The sequence below is a fragment of the Oncorhynchus clarkii genome, chromosome 16 (genome assembly GCF_045791955.1).
Source record: "Oncorhynchus clarkii lewisi isolate Uvic-CL-2024 chromosome 16, UVic_Ocla_1.0, whole genome shotgun sequence".
In the NCBI taxonomy this organism is placed as follows: domain Eukaryota; kingdom Metazoa; phylum Chordata; class Actinopteri; order Salmoniformes; family Salmonidae; genus Oncorhynchus; species Oncorhynchus clarkii.
Genome location: NC_092162.1, coordinates 56,250,084 through 56,271,924, shown reverse-complemented (window position 1 = coordinate 56,271,924; position 21,841 = coordinate 56,250,084). Strand labels below are relative to the sequence as shown.

At 43.7% G+C, this 21,841-nt stretch overlaps 1 protein-coding gene across 1 annotated transcript in view; it reads right to left on the bottom strand.

Moving 5' to 3' along the window:
- The window catches only part of LOC139368776 (cadherin-4-like), a 544,653-nt gene that overhangs the window by 7,413 nt on the left and 515,399 nt on the right, over positions 1–21,841 (bottom strand). Inside the window, exons 12-14 of the mRNA XM_071108107.1 lie at positions 8,773–8,915; positions 2,458–2,694; positions 2,085–2,318 (exon numbers count right to left, since the gene is read on the bottom strand). Of these exons, the coding sequence (XP_070964208.1) occupies positions 2,085–2,318; positions 2,458–2,694; positions 8,773–8,915 (614 nt within the window). The remainder of the gene's footprint in view (positions 1–2,084; positions 2,319–2,457; positions 2,695–8,772; positions 8,916–21,841) is intronic.

The window sequence follows — 21,841 nt, the reverse complement described above, 5'->3', positions numbered from 1 at the left end:
TTGCTTGACATCATGGGAAAATTAAAAATAATCAGCCAAGACCTCAGAAAAAAAATTGTAGACCTCCACAAGTCTGGTTCATCCTTGGGAGCAATTTCCAAATGCCTGAAGGTACCACGTTCATCTGTACAAACAATAGTATGCAAGTATAAACACCATGGGACCACGCAGCCGTCATACCGTTCAGGAAGGAGATGCATTCTGTCTCCTAGAGATGAATGTACTGTACTTTGGTGCGAAAATTGCAAATCAATCCCAGAACAACAGCAAAAGACCTTGTGAAGATGCTGGAGGAAACAGGTACAAAAGTATCTATATCCACAGTAAAACGAGTCCTATATCGACATAACCTGAAAGGCTGCTCAGCAAGGAAGAAGCCACTGCTCTAAAACCGCCATAAAAAAGCCAGACTACGGTTTGCAACTGCACATGTGGATAAAGATTGTACTTTTTGGAGAAATGTCCAAAAATAGAACTGCTTGGCCATAATGACCATTGTTATGTTTGGAGGAAAAAGGGGGATGCTTGCAAGCTGAAGAACACCATCCCAACCGTGAAGCACGGGGGTGGCAGTGTAACAGTTGTTAAAGTACTATGGGAATTTCACCAGGTTCATATATTAATATGTTGTGTTGATTTGTTATGCATGCCTGCATCCTGGGAGTATGGGAGTGTGTACTTACGTTTTGCCCTGCGTTCTCGTGCTCAAATCATTTTGATGCACTGAGAGAGGTAGGCACGCTTTTTCTGTCTTCAGAAAAGTTAGATTCTTTTAAGTACAAAGTCATACACACAGTGTTTTGTTCGTGAATATAATGTGTATTTAGAGGTTACTCATAAGTGGATGGTATTGTTAAGATGCACTTGTAATTGTACTTTTTGGGATGATATCAACATTCTGAATTCAACATGTGGTTAATAGCTAGCTAACTATTGTATGTGTGAACGATGGCTAGCTCCTCGAATGATCCCAGTCCCTCCTATTGTGCATCTGTTGTAGAAAGAGGCGACGATTCTCAGAACATATGTGCTCTACAAATGTTTTATTTCCTTTTGGATGCAGATGCAGGATGCAGAGAGTGAGTTCTGCTTTATTAAAACTACCTGATCTCCAAAGTCCACGTCTACAGTCTCAATCAACCACACACAACGCAGAGTTACAGCGGTGCAGTATAGCACCGGTTACAGCAGCATCATGTTGTGGGGGTGCTTTGCTGCAGGAGGGATTGGTGCAAATAGATGGCATCATAAGGAGGAAAATTGTGGATTTATTGAAGCAACATCTCAAGAGATCAGTCAGGAAGTTAAAGCTTGGTCGCAAATGGGTATTCCAAATGGACAATAACCCCAAGCATACTTCCAAAGTTGTGGCAAAATGGCTTAAGGACAACAAAGTCAAGGTATTGGAGTGTCCATCACAAAGCCCTGACCTCAATCCCATAGAAAATTTGTGGGCAGAACTGAAAAAGTGTGTGCGAGCAAGGGGGCCTACAAACCTGACTCAGTTACATCAGCTCTGTCAGGAGGAATGGGCCAAATTTCACCCAATTTATTGTGGGAAGCTTGTGGTAGGCTACCTGAAACATTTGACCCAAGTTAAACCATTTAAAGGAAATGCTACCAAATACTAATTGAGTGTATGTAAACTTCTAACCCACTGGGAATGTGATGAAATAAATAAAAGCTGAAATAAATAATTCTCTCTACTATTATTCTAACATTTCACATTCTTAAAATAAAGTGGTGATCTTAACTGACCTAAGACAGGGAATTTTTACTAGGATTAAATGTCAGGAATTGTGAAAAACTGAGTTTAAATGTATTTGGCTAAGGTGTATGTAAACTTCCAACTTCAACTGTACTTTGAGAAAGCACACTTTCTTTAACCTGAATGTCAACTTGTTTTATATTGCATTGTTGTTTTTAGCTGTATAGATTATGTATTTGGGATATTTTAAGCGTATTTTCAACACTTTCAGTCAATGCGATCAATTACAATTGAAAAAAATGTCTACACTCAAATTAAAACTGAACTTGAGTAAACTAATTAACTCTGACAGACGATGTCCAGTCAGTATACTCACTGAGCAGTATGATGATACAGATGAGTATGGCTATGATGGCTCCAGTCCCCAGTCCAGCAGCAGCCACAGCCCCGACCAGGGTGCAGTCTCCGTTCTCATCACACGGACACACCTTGACCTTTATAATGGACCTGTTGGAGAGAGGAGGGTTCCCCGAGTCGCTCACAATCACAGGCACCTCATACACCCCAGGCTTCAGATACTGGATCCGCAAACTCAACCGGGCATAGTCACCTGGGAAGGGGAGGGGAGAGACACATACTGTTAATACCCAATATCAAAACACTCAAACACTTTTTTTTAGGCACGGCCTCTAACCCTTCTTAGGCACTGCCTCTTCTACCCCCCAATCTACATCTGGTGGTCCCCTCACCGTTGAGACGTGACACAGTCCAGTTACGTCGTATGCTGGCGGGGAAGGTGGGCAGCTCGAATACAAAGGGTCCTACGTTGGGGTCCGTGTCTGAGTCTGCAGCCGTGATGTTGATGCCGGCGTTGCGGTTGATGCGTTCACAGATCTGAGACTCGCGGGGCAGCAGAGATGGAGCGTTGTCATTCACATCTATCAGATAGATCTGGAGGGTTCCTGTACCGCTGGCCATGGGAGAGCCTGGGAGGAGGACAGGAGAGGGGGAGAGTGTAGGAGAAGAAGAGGAGGGAAGAGAGAGAGTGGAAGAAGAGGCAGGAGAGGGGAAGAGGAGAGGGGGAGATGAGGTAAGGGAAGAGGCTATTGTTACTGTCGTTATTGTTAAGCAAACATTTACGGCCATGCATGTCTCACACACATACACACACACACATGGCCACACAGCCGCACACTGATCAGAACTCTCACTGCCCTTTCCAATGAGAGTTCAGAGAGACAGTGTAGGAAGATAGACAGAACTAGAGAAAAGGAGAGTGGAAGTGGAGATGAAGAAGATGTCATGGATGAGAGGGAAAGAAAGCCAGAAAGAGAGAGATGTATATATACAGAGAGATAAGAGTGTATCTCCTGTAATGAGAGAGAGAGAGAGAGAGAGAGAGAGAGAGAGCTTCCTGGACAAAATGTTTCACTGTAATAGTAAAGGTGTAAACTTGGCAGTATATTTCACCTCTCAGCTTCCCTAACAAATCTAAGCAGACAAGCTAAGAAAATGAACAACAAAAGATAATTACTTGAAGAATGCAAAAACCTAAGAAAGAGATTGAGAAACCTATCCAAACAAAAACAGAAAACCTGAGCCGAAGCCTTCACTATGCTGAATCACTAAAACAATACAGAAATGCACAATGGAAATAGAAGGAACAGCACGTCAGAAATCAGCTCAATGTAATTGAAGAATCCATCAAATCTAACCACTTCTGGGAAAATTTGAACACACCAAACAAACAACATGAAGACTTACAGTATCTATCCAAAACAGAAATGTATGGATAAACCACTTCTCCAATCGTTTTGGCTCCATAATAAAGAACAAAACAGCAAAAACATATACATGATCAAATACAAATCTTAGAATCAACTATTAAAGGTCCTACAGCAACACCTAGATCTTCTGCACAGATTCTGTCACACCTGGGCGCTGACAGTAAATCTCAGTAAGACAAAAATAATGGTGTTCCAAAAAAGGTCCAGTTGCCAGGACCACACATACAAATTCCATCTAGACACCATTGTCCTAGAGCACACAAAAAACTATATGTACCTTGGCCTAAACATCATAGCCACAGGTAACTTCCACAAAGATGTGAAAGAGCTGAGAGACAAGGCAAGAAGGGCCTTCTATGCCATCAAAAGGAACATAGAATTTTACATACCAATCAGGATCTGGCAAAAATACTTGAATCAGTTATAGAACCCATTGCCCTTTATGGTTGTGAGGTCTGGGGTCTGCTCACCAACCAATAATTCACAAAATGGGACAAACACCAAATTGAGACTGTTTACAAGGTAAAACACCAAATAATGCATGCAGAGCAGAATTAGGCCGATACCCACTAATAAACCAAATCCAGAAAAGAGCTGTTAAATTCTACAACTACCCAAAATGAAGCCATTCCCAAACCTTCCATAACAAAGCCATCACCTACAGAGAGATGAACCTGGAGAAGAGTCCCCTAAGCAAGCTGGTCCTGGGGCTCTGTTCACAAACACAAACAGAGCCCCAGGACAGCAACACAATTAGACCCAACCAAATCGTGAGAAAACAAAAAGATCATTACTTGACACATTGGAAAGAGTTAACAAGAAACAGAGCAAACTAGAATGCTATGTCCTTAAACAGAGAGTACACAGTGGCAAAATACCTGACCACTGTGACTGACCCAAAATGAAGGAAAGCTTTGACTATATACAGAATCAGTGAGCATAGCCTTGCTATTGAGAGGCGCTGCCGTAGGCAGACATGGCTTTCAAAAGAAGACAGGCACACTGCCACTTCCTAACCATGTGCACACTGCCACTTCCTAACCTCCTGCCAAATGTATGACCATATTAGAGACACATATTTCCCTCAGATTACACAGACCCACAAAGAATTTGAAAACAACTCCCATATCTACTGGGTGAAATTCCACAGTGTGCCATCACAGCAGCAATATTTGGGACCTGTTGCGACACGAAAAGGGCAACCAGTGAAGAACAAACACCATTGTAAATACAACTCATATACACAACCCACATTTATGTTGAATTATTTTCCCTTTTGTACTATTTGCACAACTATTTTATCTATTTCACTTGCTTTGGAAATATAAACATATGTTTCCCATGCCAATAAAGCCCTTTGAATTGAAAGAGCGAGCGAGAGAGTGAGCGAGAGAGAGGGAGAGAGAGAGCTGCTGACATTTGGCTGTGACATTTGGCTGTTCAACCTCCCCTTATTTCATACAGCCAAATCCCTCTCATCACAACCCATCTCCCTACATACACAGCTCACACACTCGCCAGAGACAATAACAATTAATATAACACAATAAAACAGTCCGTGGATATTTTCTCTGAGGTGTGTGTGTGTGTGTGTGTGTGAGTGTGTGTGTGTGTGTGTGTGTGTGTGTGTGTGTGTGTGTGTGTGTGTGTGTGTGTGTGTGTGTGTGTGTGTGTGTGTGTGTGTGTGTGTGTGTGTGTAAATGTATACATACACAATATGAAGGCCATTTTTAATGATTGAGTGGACAGATGGAACATAGAATTCAGGGAAAGAAGGAAGAGAGAAAAGCCCTTCAGCAATCAGAGAGACAGGACAAGAAAGACAGAACGACAAAGTACAGCAAGAGGAAAGAGAACAAGTCAAAATGTGTAACACAGAGGAAGAGATAGAGTATACTAGAGAAAAAGAGAGTAATGTGTGTGTCAAATATAAAGAAAGTTAGAGACTGTCTGTCTCAGACTAAATGAGAGAGAGAGACTGTGTGCAGCAGTACTATCAGCTCAATGCTGTTTATTGAGAGTTTTTGTCAGGGGGGCGGTGACCCTTGCTGCCTCCAATTAGGAGTAATTTCCCTGCTACGCCCCGCTGGCTCAGCCAATGGTTAGTGGGGAAGTGTCCCAGAACCAAGCCCGGGACGGAGATAAGAGCTCTGTCATTTACCAAAGATTTATGTAAAGCTCACAGATCTGCCAATTAAACTTGGCAACGGTGCAAGACATTTGACAAAGATGGAGAAGGAGGGGGGGAGTGAGATAAAGAGTACTACAGAGGAGCGGGAGAGAGAAAGAGAGAGGAGGGAGAGGGGTACCAGAGGAAGATAAACTTATTACTCTTCTGTTAAGGCTAACTTGGAGTAGGCCACGGAAACCCCTAAAGCGGAGAATAAAAGTAAAAATGTGGGTTATAAAATTGAATATTAAGGATATCCTGCAGTTATGATCATTTACATCAGTTACCAGTTCATAACCCTTGACCTTATCAGCAACAGCAGGAGGCTGGCTAACTGACAGGTGAAGAAGTCAAACAGGGGGCATGACATTTAACATGTGGGGATTATCATCTCAATGTTGGCTCTTGTTCAGTTCTAGTCTCCAATACTATGATGACCATATTCACCACCAGCAGAGGTGTGTAAACCGGGTAGCTACCATACAGTACGTTCTCTGTAGTCTGCATGGTGACAAAAGGACCATACTGTATGTTCTCCTTTCATCAAGTCTGTGGATACTATGTCCCCAATTCCACTTCACTGCATACTGTATCCATCTCTACTCCGGAGTCTGTATGTTCTCTATTGGAACAAAGCAGTGAGGGGAGAGTGGTAAGACACACATCACATTGCTTTTGTGTGCAAAGGCTAGCACACACACACACACACACACACACACACACACACACACACACACACACACACACACACACACACACACACACACACACACACACACACACACACACACACACACACACACAAAGCCCGGAAGGGTTCCCCTGTCTGGTGGTTTAGTTTCCCCTGTCTGGCGGTTCACTGTCCCCTGTCTGGCGGTTTCCTGTCCCCTGTCTGGCGGTTCAGTTCCCCTGTCTGGCGGTTCAGTTCCCCTGTCTGGCGGTTTACTGTCCCCTGTCTGGCGGTTTACTGTCCCCTGTCTGGCGGTTTACTATCCCCTGTCTGGCGGTTTAGTTCCCCTGTCTGGTGGTTTAGTTCCCCTGTCTGGCGGTTTACTGTCCCCTGTCTGGCGGTTTAGTTCCCCTGTCTGGCGGTTTACTGTCCCCTGTCTGGCGGTTTACTATCCCCTGTCTGGCGGTTTACTGTCCCCTGTCTGGCGGTTTACGGTCCCCTGTCTGGCGGTTTACTGTCCCCTGTCTGGCGGTTTACGGTCCCCTGTCTGGTGGTTTAGTTCCCCTGTCTGGCGGTTTACTGTCCCCTGTCTGGCGGTTTAGTTCCCCTGTCTGGCGGTTTACGGTCCCTTGTCTGGCGGTTTACTATCCCCTGTCTGGCGGTTTACTGTCCCCTGTCTGGCGGTTTAGTTCCCCTGTCTGGCGGTTTACGGTCCCCTGTCTGGCGGTTTACTATCCCCTGTCTGGCGGTTTACTATCCCCTGTCTGGCGGTTTAGTTCCCCTGTCTGGCGGTTTAGTTCTCCTGTCTGGTGGTTTAGTTCCCCTGTGTGGTGGTTTAGTTCCCCTGTCTGGTGGTTTAGTTCCCCTGTCTGGCGGTTTAGTTCCCCTGTGTGGTGGTTTAGTTCCCCTGTCTGGTGGTTTAGTTCCCCTGTCTGGCGGTTTAGTTCCCCTGTGTGGTGGTTTAGTTCCCCTGTCTGGTGGTTTAGTTCCCCTGTCTGGCAGTTTAGTTCCCCTGTCTGGCGGTTTAGTTCCCCTGTGTGGTGGTTTAGTTCCCCTGTCTGGTGGTTTAGTTCCCCTGTCTGGCGGTTTACTGTCCCCTGTCTGGCGGTTTACTATCCCCTGTCTGGCGGTTTAGTTTGTTAATCCCAGTCATGTATGGGGGACATGTGGAAGCAGCTTGCTGAGGCTGATAGGAGAATTATGGGGGGTTTAACCAGCTAAATAAATAATTATGTTTGTGTAAATTCCTCAAAAGGATTTGTAATAATGTTTTTTTCTTCATGTCGGCTAAAAGATTTCAGGTGTGAAGAAAGGGATTCTAGCAAGCCTCCCTTATGTTCTTTAAAGAAGAAATAAACAAATCCATAGGCGGGTTAAAACAGATGTTTGTGTAGGTGACAGCCATGATAATATGTTAGCTCTCTCTGACTGTGTTTCTCTCCTAAATTACTGTACCCCCCCCCCCCCCCCGCTTTATCTTTCTGCCTCCTCTCATCCTCCCTTCTTCCCTCCACCCCCAGCGCTTCCATAATCCCTCTCACTTTATCACTGCAGACATTCCCCCTACACCCACACAGTCTGCAACACATACATACATACACACACACACACACACACACACACACACACACACACACACACACACACACACACACACACACACACACACACACACACACAATATAATACAGAAGTGGAGTGCAGAGACAACAGGTCACAAGGAACTTTCATAGGGTCAGAGGGTTTTGAAAAAGTGTGCAAGGAGAGAGACAGGGACAAGGAAGAAGAAATGGAAAACGAGAAGGGAAAGGAAAGGAGAGAAAAAGAGAAAGTGCGAGCGGAGGCATGGAAATTAAGGGAGCGTGTCAGCCCTAATGGTTTTGCTGTCTAATCCCCCCCTGTGCTGCAGGAAACAACACAGGAAGTACACGTCATGGTCTCTGAAGTTGTCAATCACTGTTAACATGCACGCACGCACGCACAAGCAATGTCAATCATGCTTCAAAGCCGTCCCAACTTTAGGTAAACACACCAATGCACTGCATGTCACTGATAAGGCACTTTGGGAGGGGAAAGCACTCGGTTTGCTTCCGCATGAGAAAAAAAAAAGTGTTTTTGTTTGCTGTGATTGAGTTTGTGCTCGGTTAAGCTTGAGCTTTGACTGGGTGGCAGAACAAACTGGATGTCCCACACTCAATGCCATGGGCAGAGGAGAAAGGAAGAAAGGAGGAAAAGAGAGCAGAGATGGAGCGAGAGAAGAAAGGACAACGGATCGATACAGCATGACTAGCTCTCGGTAACCAAGAGTTTCCGCTCTAACTCAGCTGTAGCATGCCTCTGCTCAACCCCGTGGGACCACGTTTTTCTTCAGCATATCATCTCTTCTTTCTCTCTGTCATCTCTTTCTGACACACACACACAGTGGACACAGTCTCACCGTTATCGACTGCGAGGAAGGTGGCTTCGTAGATGTTGTTTTTGACGTAGATGGACTCTCTGTCCAGGGTTGCCGTGGTGACGATCTGACCGTTGGTGGTGTTGATGGACAGCCACTCAGCCGGGTCGGCCAGCTTAGAATACCTGGACAGACAGAGGGAGGAAACAAGTTGAAAGAAAGTACACATATTGTACTCACTCTTCATCTGCAAGGAGGAGGAGGAGGAGGGTAGCATGTTAACCCTTTACACTTCGTGGAATTTGGCTTATATGGATTGGGCTAAATTTAAATGTTTCTTACAGAAGAAATATGAAAATGCATAACAATTGTAGCAATTGAAAGGAAACAGTTTGGAGATTATGGGAAGATTATTAGACTAAAAGGTGAGGACACAACAGTTCACCTGACAAGACTGAATCCAATCATTACACTGTTAATTTTATGTAATGGCCAGCCACCACAGGCTAATAGGGATTTTCCCCCTTTACTCTAATCAGACTGAAACTTAGAACATTAATCAGCTATACCTGCTGTTATGTTTGTTCCTTATATAATGACAAACTGGGGTGTAGGTTTAACTACTTTCAATGAACATATACTTCAGCTAGAAAATTCCATGTTTAGCCATGCAAGGCATTCTTTAACCATCCGCCTCCCGCATAGCCTGCTGGGTAACGTAGTCTAAATGTTATTAACAGATAACAACACACCTGCCTCATATGTAAGGCCCACTGAGTTGTTGCTGGGGATGCTTTACTTTCTTGACTGTCATGAGAACTGCGCCTACGTTTGGCAGACTCCATTGAAGCAGCATCAGCTCTCACAACTCCTCTCTAATTGCTCCAGTGTCACCAAAGTGCTTGTAAATGAACACTTTGTTCATCACATTTGTTATAGTAGTGGCTCCCTCATCGACCGTGGGTACTGCCATACTGGCTGCTCCGTCAATGTGCCTTTTGCCCACGAAGACAGTTTTGGGGCATTGCGACCATATTACAGAGTTCAGACATTCATTTGCATTCTGGGTTCCTCCGTGCTACATGCTTTTGAGGACGTTATCATTTGACATCCTATGATATACAGGTACAATTTTATGTGCAACCTCACTATTACAAAATGTATGGCCTCCAAGGTTTTTGTGACAGGGTGGATTTTCACAATTTTCTATGGCTCGCTGGTACCAGCACCAATGCATACACCTATCCCATAGTTGGAAGTGAATCCTCTCTTGTGCCAAGTGCCATCGAAGGATACATTAATGTCTATGATGGAATCCTCATCCTCCTTCAGCAACTGCTATGTCTGGCTCTATATCTGCTCTTCTAATTATCCTGGCAGCTCTCTCTGAATCTCTGCAACTATAGTGGGTTGGAAAAAGTACTTATTATGTCTGTCGACATTACAGACATAACTGCAGGACTAAATATGAGCATATCAGCATGTATTTACTTTATGTAAAGCTAATTTCTCACTAATCACATTAGGCTACAGCCCTTATGACACTGTAGGCCTATGTGACAGTCTCATTGTATAGTTATGTTTTCCTATCACTCTGTTTTATTCACTTTGAATACATTTGCTGGAACAAGGAAATAAATCATATTTATACACAGCAAGTCACCCGTCAATAATGGGCCACTCTCCCTTCTTCTTTACCTGTCATTCTCCTCTCATGTCTCTGATATGAGCTGAGACGCAAGGAAGGAATCCCTAGGACTTTGCTTATTTTCTTTAGAGCTGCATAACCAAGTCCAAGTTCGAGGGCTAGAAGAACCACCCTCACATTTATATCAAATGCCACATCTCCCCTGGAGCACTCCTGCAGCCTAGAGGAAGTGTAAACACTCCTCCTAAATGCATCACGATCACCTTCACAGTCGGCACATTTTATCATGACAGAATTACAGAATCACTGGTTGGTGAAGTCTACGGTGATTTTCAGTCCAGTGTTTAGAAAATTTGGGCAAATCAAATGATGTAAAAGTGTATTTGAGACATGTGGAATAAAAGCCACTATTGGCTGGCTGCTGTCTGGTTGATCGCTGCAAGTGGTCATATTCATCTCAACTAATTTGCATCTCAAAGCGCTGCTGCGGCCTACTTCATTTTCCTCCTCTATCTGTACTGCCTCGATCGGCGGATCAGGCAAATTGTTTCTTTCATTCACTGCTTTTCTCGCATTGATTAACTGAGATCGCCTGTTTTTATTCACATGCTGTAGGTATAGTCTTCGAGATTTTCTCATTTTGTCAACTTTACAATCAACTTTACGTTGATTCTTCGCGGGAGATATTTTCAAACAAGCAAGCGCTTTGTGAGGCATTTTAACCAATCAGGTTGCCGGAAAGGGCCTTTAAATTCCAGTAACCAATCAGATGTCAGGAAATTACTAATCTTTCAGAACGAAGCGCTATGTCTGCAATGGATAGAGCCATGTATGGACTAGCTAACGATATGCTCCGGAAAACAAGCTTTTGAATGATACATGATTCAAAATAGCGGTGGAAGTTCTACGTGAAACATACTATCAAGAACGACATTTATGGTAGGTGTATTTGACGGAGTTGGGATAAAATGATACAAATAAAGTATTTACATACATTATTGCCGATTTATTTGTACATTTTATGAAAGTATGGAAGTTATAGTTGTAAAATATCCCAAAATCAGAAAATTGACAGATGGAAGCAAAATAAAAAAAATTGTCTGTGGTGCCTGGCCTTAATTTAGCATTTACTGTACTTTTCGCCACATTTGTTTAAAATGAAATCTGAAAATACTCTGGATACATTCCGTAACATGATAAGAATATTCTTGGAAAATGTGGAGTAGGTACAACATAAGACAAAAAATGACAAGAGTTTGAGTGAGACTAACTGGTGTCTCCAAGTGACCACACACCTCTCCAAAGTTTGCATAGTTCCTAAGTAATTTCGATGCACTTTTATGACTCAAAGAAGAGTATAATTATACAATGCTTTATAAGTCTTCAATTAAAAACGTTCAGTCTCACTGCAGAATTAGACATTTACCCACGTTTTCCAAACGTCAAATTTCAATGTTGCTCCAAACGTCATATTTCAATGTTGCTCCAAATGTCGTATTTCATGGGATGGTAGGGGACATTATGTGCGACTGACGTGTTTTCCGTTTGCTCCCGTGGTATTCTTAAAGTTTATGTGAATTTTGCAGCAGAACCGTATTTATTTTCAAATATTAATTTGGTGATCCCTTTACGTAAAAACCAAGACTACTTTGCTTCCGAATGTCAGCATGTCGACCAAACATAAGGCGAAAAGCATGACTTTGAGAAAACCCGGCCTACAAGACCCGCTCTCATCACCGCCCTCTCCTGAGTGAGGGCCCGGGGACGCACACTTTACCCGGGGGTGCGGCTTGGCCTGGCAGCGCTGAAATGAACATTCTCGAGGCCATCAAACTACTACGCTCTGAGATAGTTGAAATGAAAACACAGGTGGTTGCTACGATTGAGGCCAGAATACAGGAGGCTTCTGATACTTTAAAAGCAGATTTAACCATCCTGCGGAACGAGACTGTGCCAGCAATCACATTACTCAAAACAACAACTGCGTCACACACTACAACGATTGCAGCACTGGAGACCTCCGCTACTAATGTCTCCGACTTAACTACATCCCTGGAGGCTGAAGTTAAACGCCTAGCTGCGGATTTGAAAAAGGTGAAGGAGAGCTGTGTGAGTTTAGAGGGATTCTCTCGCCTCAATAATCTGAGACTTGTATCGGTCCCAGAGTCAGCGGAAATGCATCGCGCCACGGATTTCGTTTCAGGGCTGCTGACGGATGTTCTTCCCTTAGATGAAGAGCCCCTAATTGATCGAGCCCACCGGTCGCTGCGCCCAAAGCCCTGGGATGGGGAGAGGCCCCGTGACATAATCCTTCGAGTGCACTTTTTTCATGAGAAGATGGAGATCCTCCGACGAGCCCGCAATACCACTCTGAGCTTTCAAGGACAGAGCTTCTCCATCTACCAGGACTACTCCCCCACTGTTTCCAGGCAGCGCGCAGCTTTCGGACAGGCCAAACGAGTACTTCGGGACCATCCAAGTGTGAAGTATGGACTGCGATTCCCGGCCCGTTTATGGATATCTCATGAGGGTAAAGACTACACATTTGAATCTCCGGATGAGGCTATGGCTCACATTCAACGTCACATCAAGAAGTCTTGAACATGCTCACAGTTCAGCAACTGTTGCTTGCGAACTGTGGATAGTAAGTAACCCACCTGTGGTACAATTATGTTTAGATATAACAGGCTAGTCTTGTATAGATGGCGAAACTATTCAGGCTTATTTGATTTGATCTAATGTTTTGACCATCTAGTGTGCGTGCCTTACAAGCATTCAGTCATTTTAATTTAATTGTATTGAGGTTTTACTTAACTCCTGTGTTTCTAGGCTGTCTCGCTCACCTATTTAGTTTGTTTACACATTGTCTCAGTGACTCAAAATATTTTTGGTTATTTGTTTACTGCATTCATTTGCATTGACCCAGTAAACAGTAAATGTCTCCCGAGGCTACACGGTTTTTGGGGTCTCACTTTCATTTTAAAAGTTTTGAGCGTCATTTACGCCCAGCAAACGTTCAAACGTAGTTTTTTGGTATTGGTTGTAAGCTGTCTCAGCGTCAACTAGACTACTATTATAATTACTATTATTTTTGATTGTCTTACTACGATTTCCTTACTTCAAATTATATTTTTGGCTGAGAGCCTTTATACATTTTATTTATTTTCTCTCTCAATGCCTGTTATAAGACTGGGAATACAATTATATACATCTACAAGTGGTGCTTTTGTCATTCCGTTTGCACAAGGGATTCGCCTTCTTTTATTTGAAAAAAATACATACAAATCTTTCTTTTTGCTGCTTGATCCACTAACAAAACGCGACTTTAAAGAGCGGGACTGTGGGTTTAGGTTTAAGACCGCACTCTCACAGACATACTGTGCGAAGAGAACATGTTCTATTTAGGCTTGTACCTCGTTTGGGGAGGTATTGTCTGGGATGGGGGGAGGGGGTGGGGGGGCAGATTGAATTGTTCAGTTCTAATGTTGACATTCTGTCTTTTTTGTTTTTTTTCTGTTTTTTTTCTGTACTTTTTCCAAACATTTACCACCGTACATTATTACTCTGAGACAAGTTATTCTGGGGGTTTTGGGCGCTCATTGCTTTTCCATTCTATGCTCTATTGACAGGGATGAATAACGGGAATGCCCAGAGGGGCTGAAATAATACATTTCATGGAACACCAAAGGGGTTAACAACCCGGTGAAGCGTAAGAGGGTGTTGACACACTTAAAGGGTTTGAATGCATATTGCATTTCTACAAGAGACTCACTTGAGGACTGGTGAGCATTTTAGGATGCGTAAGGACTGGGTTGGTCAAGTGTTCCACTCGAACTTTCATAGTAAATCAAGAGGTGCTGCTATTCTGGTTGATAAAGCTACTCCCTTTGTAGCTTCTGAGGTTATTGCTGATCCTAAGGGACGATACGTCATAGTAACCGGTGAACTGTTTTCTACCCCTCTTGTTTTGGCTAGTGTTTATGCTCCCAATTGGGATGACACAAGTTTAATTTCTTCCTTTCTGTCTGCTATTCCCAATTTAGATTCTCATTTGTTGATTTTAGGGGGGGGGATTTCAACTGTAAAATGTCCCCAGTTCTTGACAAGTCCTCAGAAACAAATACAGGCCCATCTAAATGTGCCCTACTTATTCAATCCTTTCTTCAGAAATATGCTATGTTTGAGGCCTGGCGTTTCCTACATCCTACAGATAGACAGTATTCCTTTTATTCTCATGTTCATCAAACATACTCCCGGATTGATTACTTATTTTTGGACAAAAAACTTCTGCCTAACCTTTGGCAGTGTACTTACGAGAGTATTGTTATCTCTGACCATTCACCATTAGTGCTTGAACTAGAGTTTCCCCAGCGACCTCCTATGTGTTATCAATGGCGTCTCAACCCCATTTTACTCTCAGATAAGGAGTTTGTCAATTTCATTTATTCTGAAAACACCTTATTCCTAGAGACTAATTCAACACCAGGTATGTCCTGCTCTACCATATGGGAGTCTCTCAAAGCATACCTACGTGGCCAAATTATTTCTTATACAGCCAACCAAAACAGAGTTCTCTCCCAGCGACTTCGGGACCTGAGCGAGTCCATAGCCACATTGGATGAGAAATATGCTACGGATCCTTCCTCTGATCTGCATAAAGAGCGCCAACTACTCCAATCTGAATTTGATGAGCTTTCTACCAGGCAAGCTGAACAGTTACTCTTGCGAGCTCGATACAAAGTCTATGAACAAGGCGACAAGGCCAGTAAACTCCTTGCGCATCAGATCCGTAAATCTGAGGCCTCACGTTTGATCCCACAAATAAGGATCAATGATCAATTTAAACAATTTTACTCTGCGCTATACACATCTGAATCCCCTCAAGACCCTTTGCTGATTGACTCCTTTGTTAATGGCTTGAATAATGGCTTTCAATTGATACAGACTCCCATGACTGTCTAGAAGAAGAATTTACGCATGAGGAGATTGCAACAGCAGTGTCCGCAATGAAAAGTGGTAAATCACCGGGTCTGGATGGTTTTCCAACCTAATTTTACAGGACGTTTTCTGGTCTGCTTTGCCCATTCTTGTCTCGACTATTTGCAGAGTGCCTTAATACTTCAAAGCTACCGTCTAGTCTTTATCAGGCTTCAATTTCATTTCTACTAAAGAAAAACAAATGTGGATCCTATCGCCCAATCTCGCTTTTAAACTGTGATTACAAAATCCTAGCTAAGCTTCTAGCCATCCGTATGGAAGGCTTGCTGCACCAAGTAATACACTCTGACCAGACTGGCTTTGTGAGAAATAGGCATTTATTTTTCAATATTAGGCGCCTTATGAATATACTGTACTCCCCAGCGTCGAAGGACCCGGAGGTGGTGGTCTCACTTGATGCCGAAAAAGCGTTTGACCGCGTTGAGTGGGATTACCTAACAGCTGCCCTATAGATTTGGCTTTGGCCCCAAATTCATTGCGTGGATAAAGATTATTTATTTTTCCCCCATGGCTTCGGTACGGACTAATAACTTGTCCTCTGACTATTTTCCCTTCCACCGCGGATCCAGACAGGGTTGTCCACTCTCCCCCTTGTTGTTTGCTTTAGCAATCGAGCCTCTCGCCATTGCACTACGCTCTAATGATGCCATTCATGGTATAATCAGGGCGGGCTGGGAGCAGAAAGTCTCGCTATATGCTGACGACCTCCTTTTGTTTATCTCCAACCCCGATACCTCATTACCACGTGCCCTATCTGTTCTTAAAAAGCATCAGAAGTCGTGCTTATAAATTCACAGACAACACAAAGATTCCTTGATGTCCTGCCAGACTCCCTCTGCCTACCCAAGGACGTCAGAGGACAAAAATCAGTTAACCACCTAACTGAGGAACTCAATTTAACCTTGCGCAATACCCTAGATGCAGTTGCACCCCTACAAACTAAAAACATTTCTCATAAGAAACTAGCTCCCTGGTATACGGAAAATACCAGAGCTCTGAAGCAAGCTTCCAGAAAATTGGAACGGAAATGGCGCCACACCAAACTGGAAGTCTTCCGACTAGCTTGGAAAGACAGTACCGTGCAGTATCGAAGAGCCCTTACTGCTGCTCGATCGTCCTATTTTTCCAACTTAATTGAGGAAAATAAGAACAATCCAACATTTATTTTTGATTCTGTCGCAAAGCTAACAAAAAAGCAGCATTCCCCAAGTGAGGATGGCATTCACTTCAGCAGTAATACATTAATTAACTTCTTTGAGGAAAAGATCATGATTATTAGAAAGCAAATTACGGACTCCTCTTTAAATCTAGGTATTCCTTCAAAGCTCAGTTGTCCTGAGTCTGCACAACTCTGCCAGGACCGAGGATCAAGAGAGACACTCAAGTGTTTTAGTACTATATCTCTTGACACAATGATTAAAATAATCATGGCCTCTAAACCTTCAAGCTGCATACTGGACCCTATTCCAACTAACTACTGAAAGAGCTGCTTCCTGTGCTTGGCCCTCCTATGTTGAACATAATAAACGGCTCTCTATCCACCGGATGTGTACCAAACTCACTAAAAGTGGCAGTAATAAAGCCTCTCTAAATAAACTTCAGTTAGTGCTAAATACGGCTGCTAGAATCCTGACTAGAACCAAAATATTTGATAATATTACTCCAGTGCTAGCCTCCCTACACTGGCTTCCTGTCAAGGCAAGGGCTGATTTCAAGGTTTTACTGCTAACCTACAAAGCATTACATGGGCTTGCTCCTACCTATCTCTCTGATTTGGTTCTGCCGTACATACCTACACGTACGCTACGGTCACAAGACGCAGGCCTCCTAATTGTCCCTAGAATTTCTAAGCAAACAGCTGGAGGCAGGGCTTTCTCCTATAGAGCTCCATTTTTATGGAATGGTCTGCCTACCCATGTGAGAGACGCAAACTCGGTCTCAACCTTTAAGTCTTTATTGAAGACTCGTCTCATCAGTGGGTCATATGATTGAGTGTAGTCTGGCCCAGGAGTGTGAAGGTGAACTGGCTGGCCGGTTCCCCTCTTTCCACTGGGATTCTCTGCCTCTAACCCTATTACAGGGGCTGATTCACTGGCTTACTGGTGCTCTTTCATGCCGTCCCGAGGAGGGGTGCGTCGCTTGCGTGGGTCGAGTCACAGATGTGATCTTCCTGTCTGGGTTGGCGCCCTCCCCTTGGGTTGTGCCGTGGCGGAGATCTTTGTGGGCTATACTTGGCCTTATCTCAGGATGGTAAGTTGGTGGTTGAAGATATCCCTCTAGTGGTGTGGGGGCTGTGCTTTGGCAAAGTGGGTGGGGTTATATCCTTCCTGTTTGGCCCTGTCCGGGGGTATCATCGGATGGAGCCACAGTGTCTCCTGACCCCTCCTGTCTCAGCCTCCAGTATTTATGCTGCAGTAGTTTATGTGTCGGGGGGCTAGGGTCAGTTTGTTATATCTGGAGTACTTCTCCTGTCTTATCCGGTGTCCTGTATGAATTTATGTATGCTCTTTCTAATTCTCTCTTTCTCTTTGTCTTTCTCTCTCTCTGAGGACCTGAGCCCTAGGACCATGCCTCAGGACTACCTGGCATGATGACTCCTTGCTGTCCCCAGTCCACCTGGCCGTGCTGCTGCTCCAGTTTCAACTGTTCTGCCTGCGGCTATCGAATCCTGACCTGTTCACCGGAAGTGCTACCTGTCCTAGACCTATCATTTACGAACATTTGAACATCTTGGCCATGTTCTGTTATAATCTCCACCCGGCACAGCCAGAAGAGGATTGGCCACCCCTCATAGCCTGGTTCCTCTCTAGGTTTCTTCCTAGGTTTTGGCCTTTCTAGGAAGTTTTTCCTAGCCAACGTGCTTCAACACCTGCATTGCTTACTGTTTGGGGTTTTAGGCTGAGTTTCTGTACAGCACTTTGAGATATCAGCTGATGTACGAAGGGCTATATAAATACATTTGATTTGATTTGATATTACAGTGTAAGGCTTTGACAATGCAATTCAGGGAAATAGATAGTAATTTTGGTGCGCATAAAAAGGAGTCATGACTGAGTGCAGTCAGGTACGTATGCCGTGGCAAAAAAAAATCACAATAGAAAAACAGGCTCATTCTGTCCAGCACATCCCAGGGTATGACGCCAAGTCATCTTGTAACTGTTCATCAAACATAGTGATCATAAGTGTTGACACTGTATGTGACATGAGTTTTATGATATGAAATGTGAAGTGCACATTTGGACTCACGGGTGTTTGTCTTGCTTGTATAACATCAAAGCAGTATTTAATATTATCCTAAACGTCTCATCTTTCAAAATACATAGAGTCCTCTTAATTTACAGTATTTCCCTCACTCAGATAACAAAACATTTGCAAAAAATGCCCAATTAGCTGGAGGGATGGGGACAACTTATTGTTGCGTGAGGTGCTCAAGTTCAGAACGGCTGTCAGTCAAATCCATACAGCGCTCTAAAGGACAGAGCCAGAGCTCTGATATCATGTACAGTGCATTCGGAAAGTATTCAGACCCCTTTAATTTTTTTCACAGTTTAAAATTGATTACATTTTAAAAATCCTCAATCTACACACAATACACCATAATGACAAAGCGAAAAGACTCGAAATTGAGCTCAGGTGCATCCTGTTTCAATTGATCATCTTTGAGATGTTTCTACAACTTGATTAGAGTCCACCTGTGGTTAATTCAATTGATTGGACATGATTTAGAAAAGGCACACACCTATCTATATAAGGTCCAAACAGTTTACAGTGCATGTCAGAGCAAAAACCAAGCCACGAGGTCGAAGGAATTGTCCGTTGAGCTCCGAGACAGGATTGTTTTGAGGCACAGATCTGGGGAAGGGTACCAAAAAATGTCTGCAGCATTGAAGGCCCCCAAGAACACAGTGGCCTCCATCATTCCTAAATTAAAGAAGTTTGGAACTACCAAGACTCCTCCTAGAGCTGGCCGCCCGGGCAAACAGAGCAAACAGGGGAGAACGGCCTTGGTCAGGGAGGTGACCAAGAACCAGATGGTCATTCTGACAGAGCAAAGTTCCTCTGTGGAGATGGGAGAACCTTCCAGAAGGACAACCATCTCTGCAGCACTCCACCAATCAGGCCTTTATCGTAGAGTGGCCAGACAGAAGCTACTCCTCAGTAAAAGGCACATGATAGCCCACTTGGAGTTTGCCAAAAGGCACCTAAAGGACTCTCAGACCATGAGAAACAAGATTCTCTGGTCTGATGAAACCAAGATTGAACTCTTTGGCCTGAATGCCAAGCCACATCTGGAGGAAATCTGGTACCATCCCTATGGTGAAGCATGGTGGTGGCAGCATCATGCTGTGGGGATGTTTTTCAGCGGCAGGGACTGGGAGACTAGTGAGAATCTACGGAAAGATGAACGGCGCAAAGTACATAGAGATCCTCGATGAAAACCTGCTCCAGAACGCTCAGTACCTCATTACCTAAAAAAACAAACCAATTTAAACCAATAAGGCTGTAACGTAACAAATTGTGGAAAAAGTCAAGGGTTCTGAATACTTTCCGAATGCACTGTATAGCATGTTACTATACAGCCACAACGTTCCAATTTAGACATTTATCAGTGCCCAAATCTGCCATTTTCAACCCGTATACGAGTACGAGTGTAAAGGACTACCACAGATATAGAATAAATCAATGGAATGGACATCATTTTCAAATGTGATGTTCAGTTGTATGCTAGTTACACACACACAGTTTAATCCTTCATGGACATCTTGTCCACAGCCTGCAGACAATTCCACACGTCCCTGTATGTGTGTGTGTGGATAGGGGAGAAGCTGAAGACATTATTCTTTTCCAAGATAGGAGGGAGAAGAAAACAGATATGATCTCAAGGATTTACCCACAATCCCTGTCTGGGACCCCCCCTCTCCACTCAACCCCTTCAATCTCACCTCATCTCACCATGTCTTCATATTCACAAATTCCTTCATCCTGTCATCCCCCTGTATCTCTGTATTCATCTCATACATCCTTTTCTCATCTGCTCTCAGTGTCCACCACCTTCCACTCCACCATATTTCATCCACTGTATCTGTGTCCATAGTAAATATTATCTATGGAATGTCCTTGTTCTCTTCATCAGTGTATATGCACTGATGTAGAGAACACATTCACAGCTGCAAACAGGCTTCAGTGCCTAATACCCATACACTCCCACTCAGGCTCTCCCACCATGTATACTGTGTTTCTGTAGGCTTGCCCTGCACTACAGTAAAGTGGGCTAGAGAGCAGGCCTAGCTGTAGGGAGGGAGGGAGTAATCTCCTCTCCCCTTCAGAGAAGGAGGGGGGTTTTCCCAGCAGGCTAGTGGGCTGTACCCCGGGCTCTACACGGCCATGGGAACGGGATGAGAGAGGGCTGCCCGCCCTGGTCAGCTGGGCTCGCAGCTACCTGCAGACTGGAACCGTCAGCCTGTGAAATCACCACAGGGGAGAGAGCATGGCCGGCACAGAGGGGGGCAAGGGGATATGAGAGGGAGGGGAGAAAGACAGTAGCTAACTTTATTAGGAAGTTGCTGAGGCTTAGGTGAGGTTAGCATGCTCTGACCGGTAGAAGCTCATGGACTCAGAGATAGAGAGAATATCCATCCGTGTGTGTGTGTGGAGGAAGGTGCAGGTTGTACTCTGGTTCTCCAGTGGAGGGCAGTCACGCCTGAGAAGGAGAGACTGGGGCAGCAAAGCATGGAAATTGAGAAATAAAGAGATAGAGAAAGGAGAGAGTAGCGGTGTGTGGGTAAAATCACTGAAGAAGCCAAGCCAAACCCATAAAAAAAGTTATATTACAACCTGTTGTGATAATTGCATTATTTGCTGTATAATCCATTTGTTCATATGCCACCATGATATTCAATGAGGCCATGAGAACAAAAATAAAATATTCACACAGTGAAAGAATAAATTCAACTACACATACTTTGTTTCATCACAAAACCGGAGAGCAACATCTGTCTGGTGAAGTCCATGTATGAGCTGCAGCATGATCAAGCAAGTTAATTTTTTCAACAGTTTACTAAGAAAACTACTTATTTAGAACCATGGAGTTACAGGAAGTCAGCACAAAGACAACAAGGCTATATATGCTTAGTTTAAAACACTGAAAACAAACTTATACAAAAAAATACAAAGTAACAAAAGAGAACGAAATAGCTCCGTCAGGTGCAACACACACCAAACAGAAAATAATCACCCACAACTCAAAAGTGAAACCAGGCTACCTAAATATGGTTCTCAATCAACTGTGGGACCTTATATAGACAGGTGTGCCTTTTCATGTCCAATCAATTGATTTTACCACAGGTGGACTCCAATCAAGTTGTAGAAACACAAGGATGATCAATGGAAACAGGATGCAGCTGAGCTCAATTTCGAGTCTCAAAACAAAGGGTCTGAATATTTATGTAAAAATTATAAATTTGC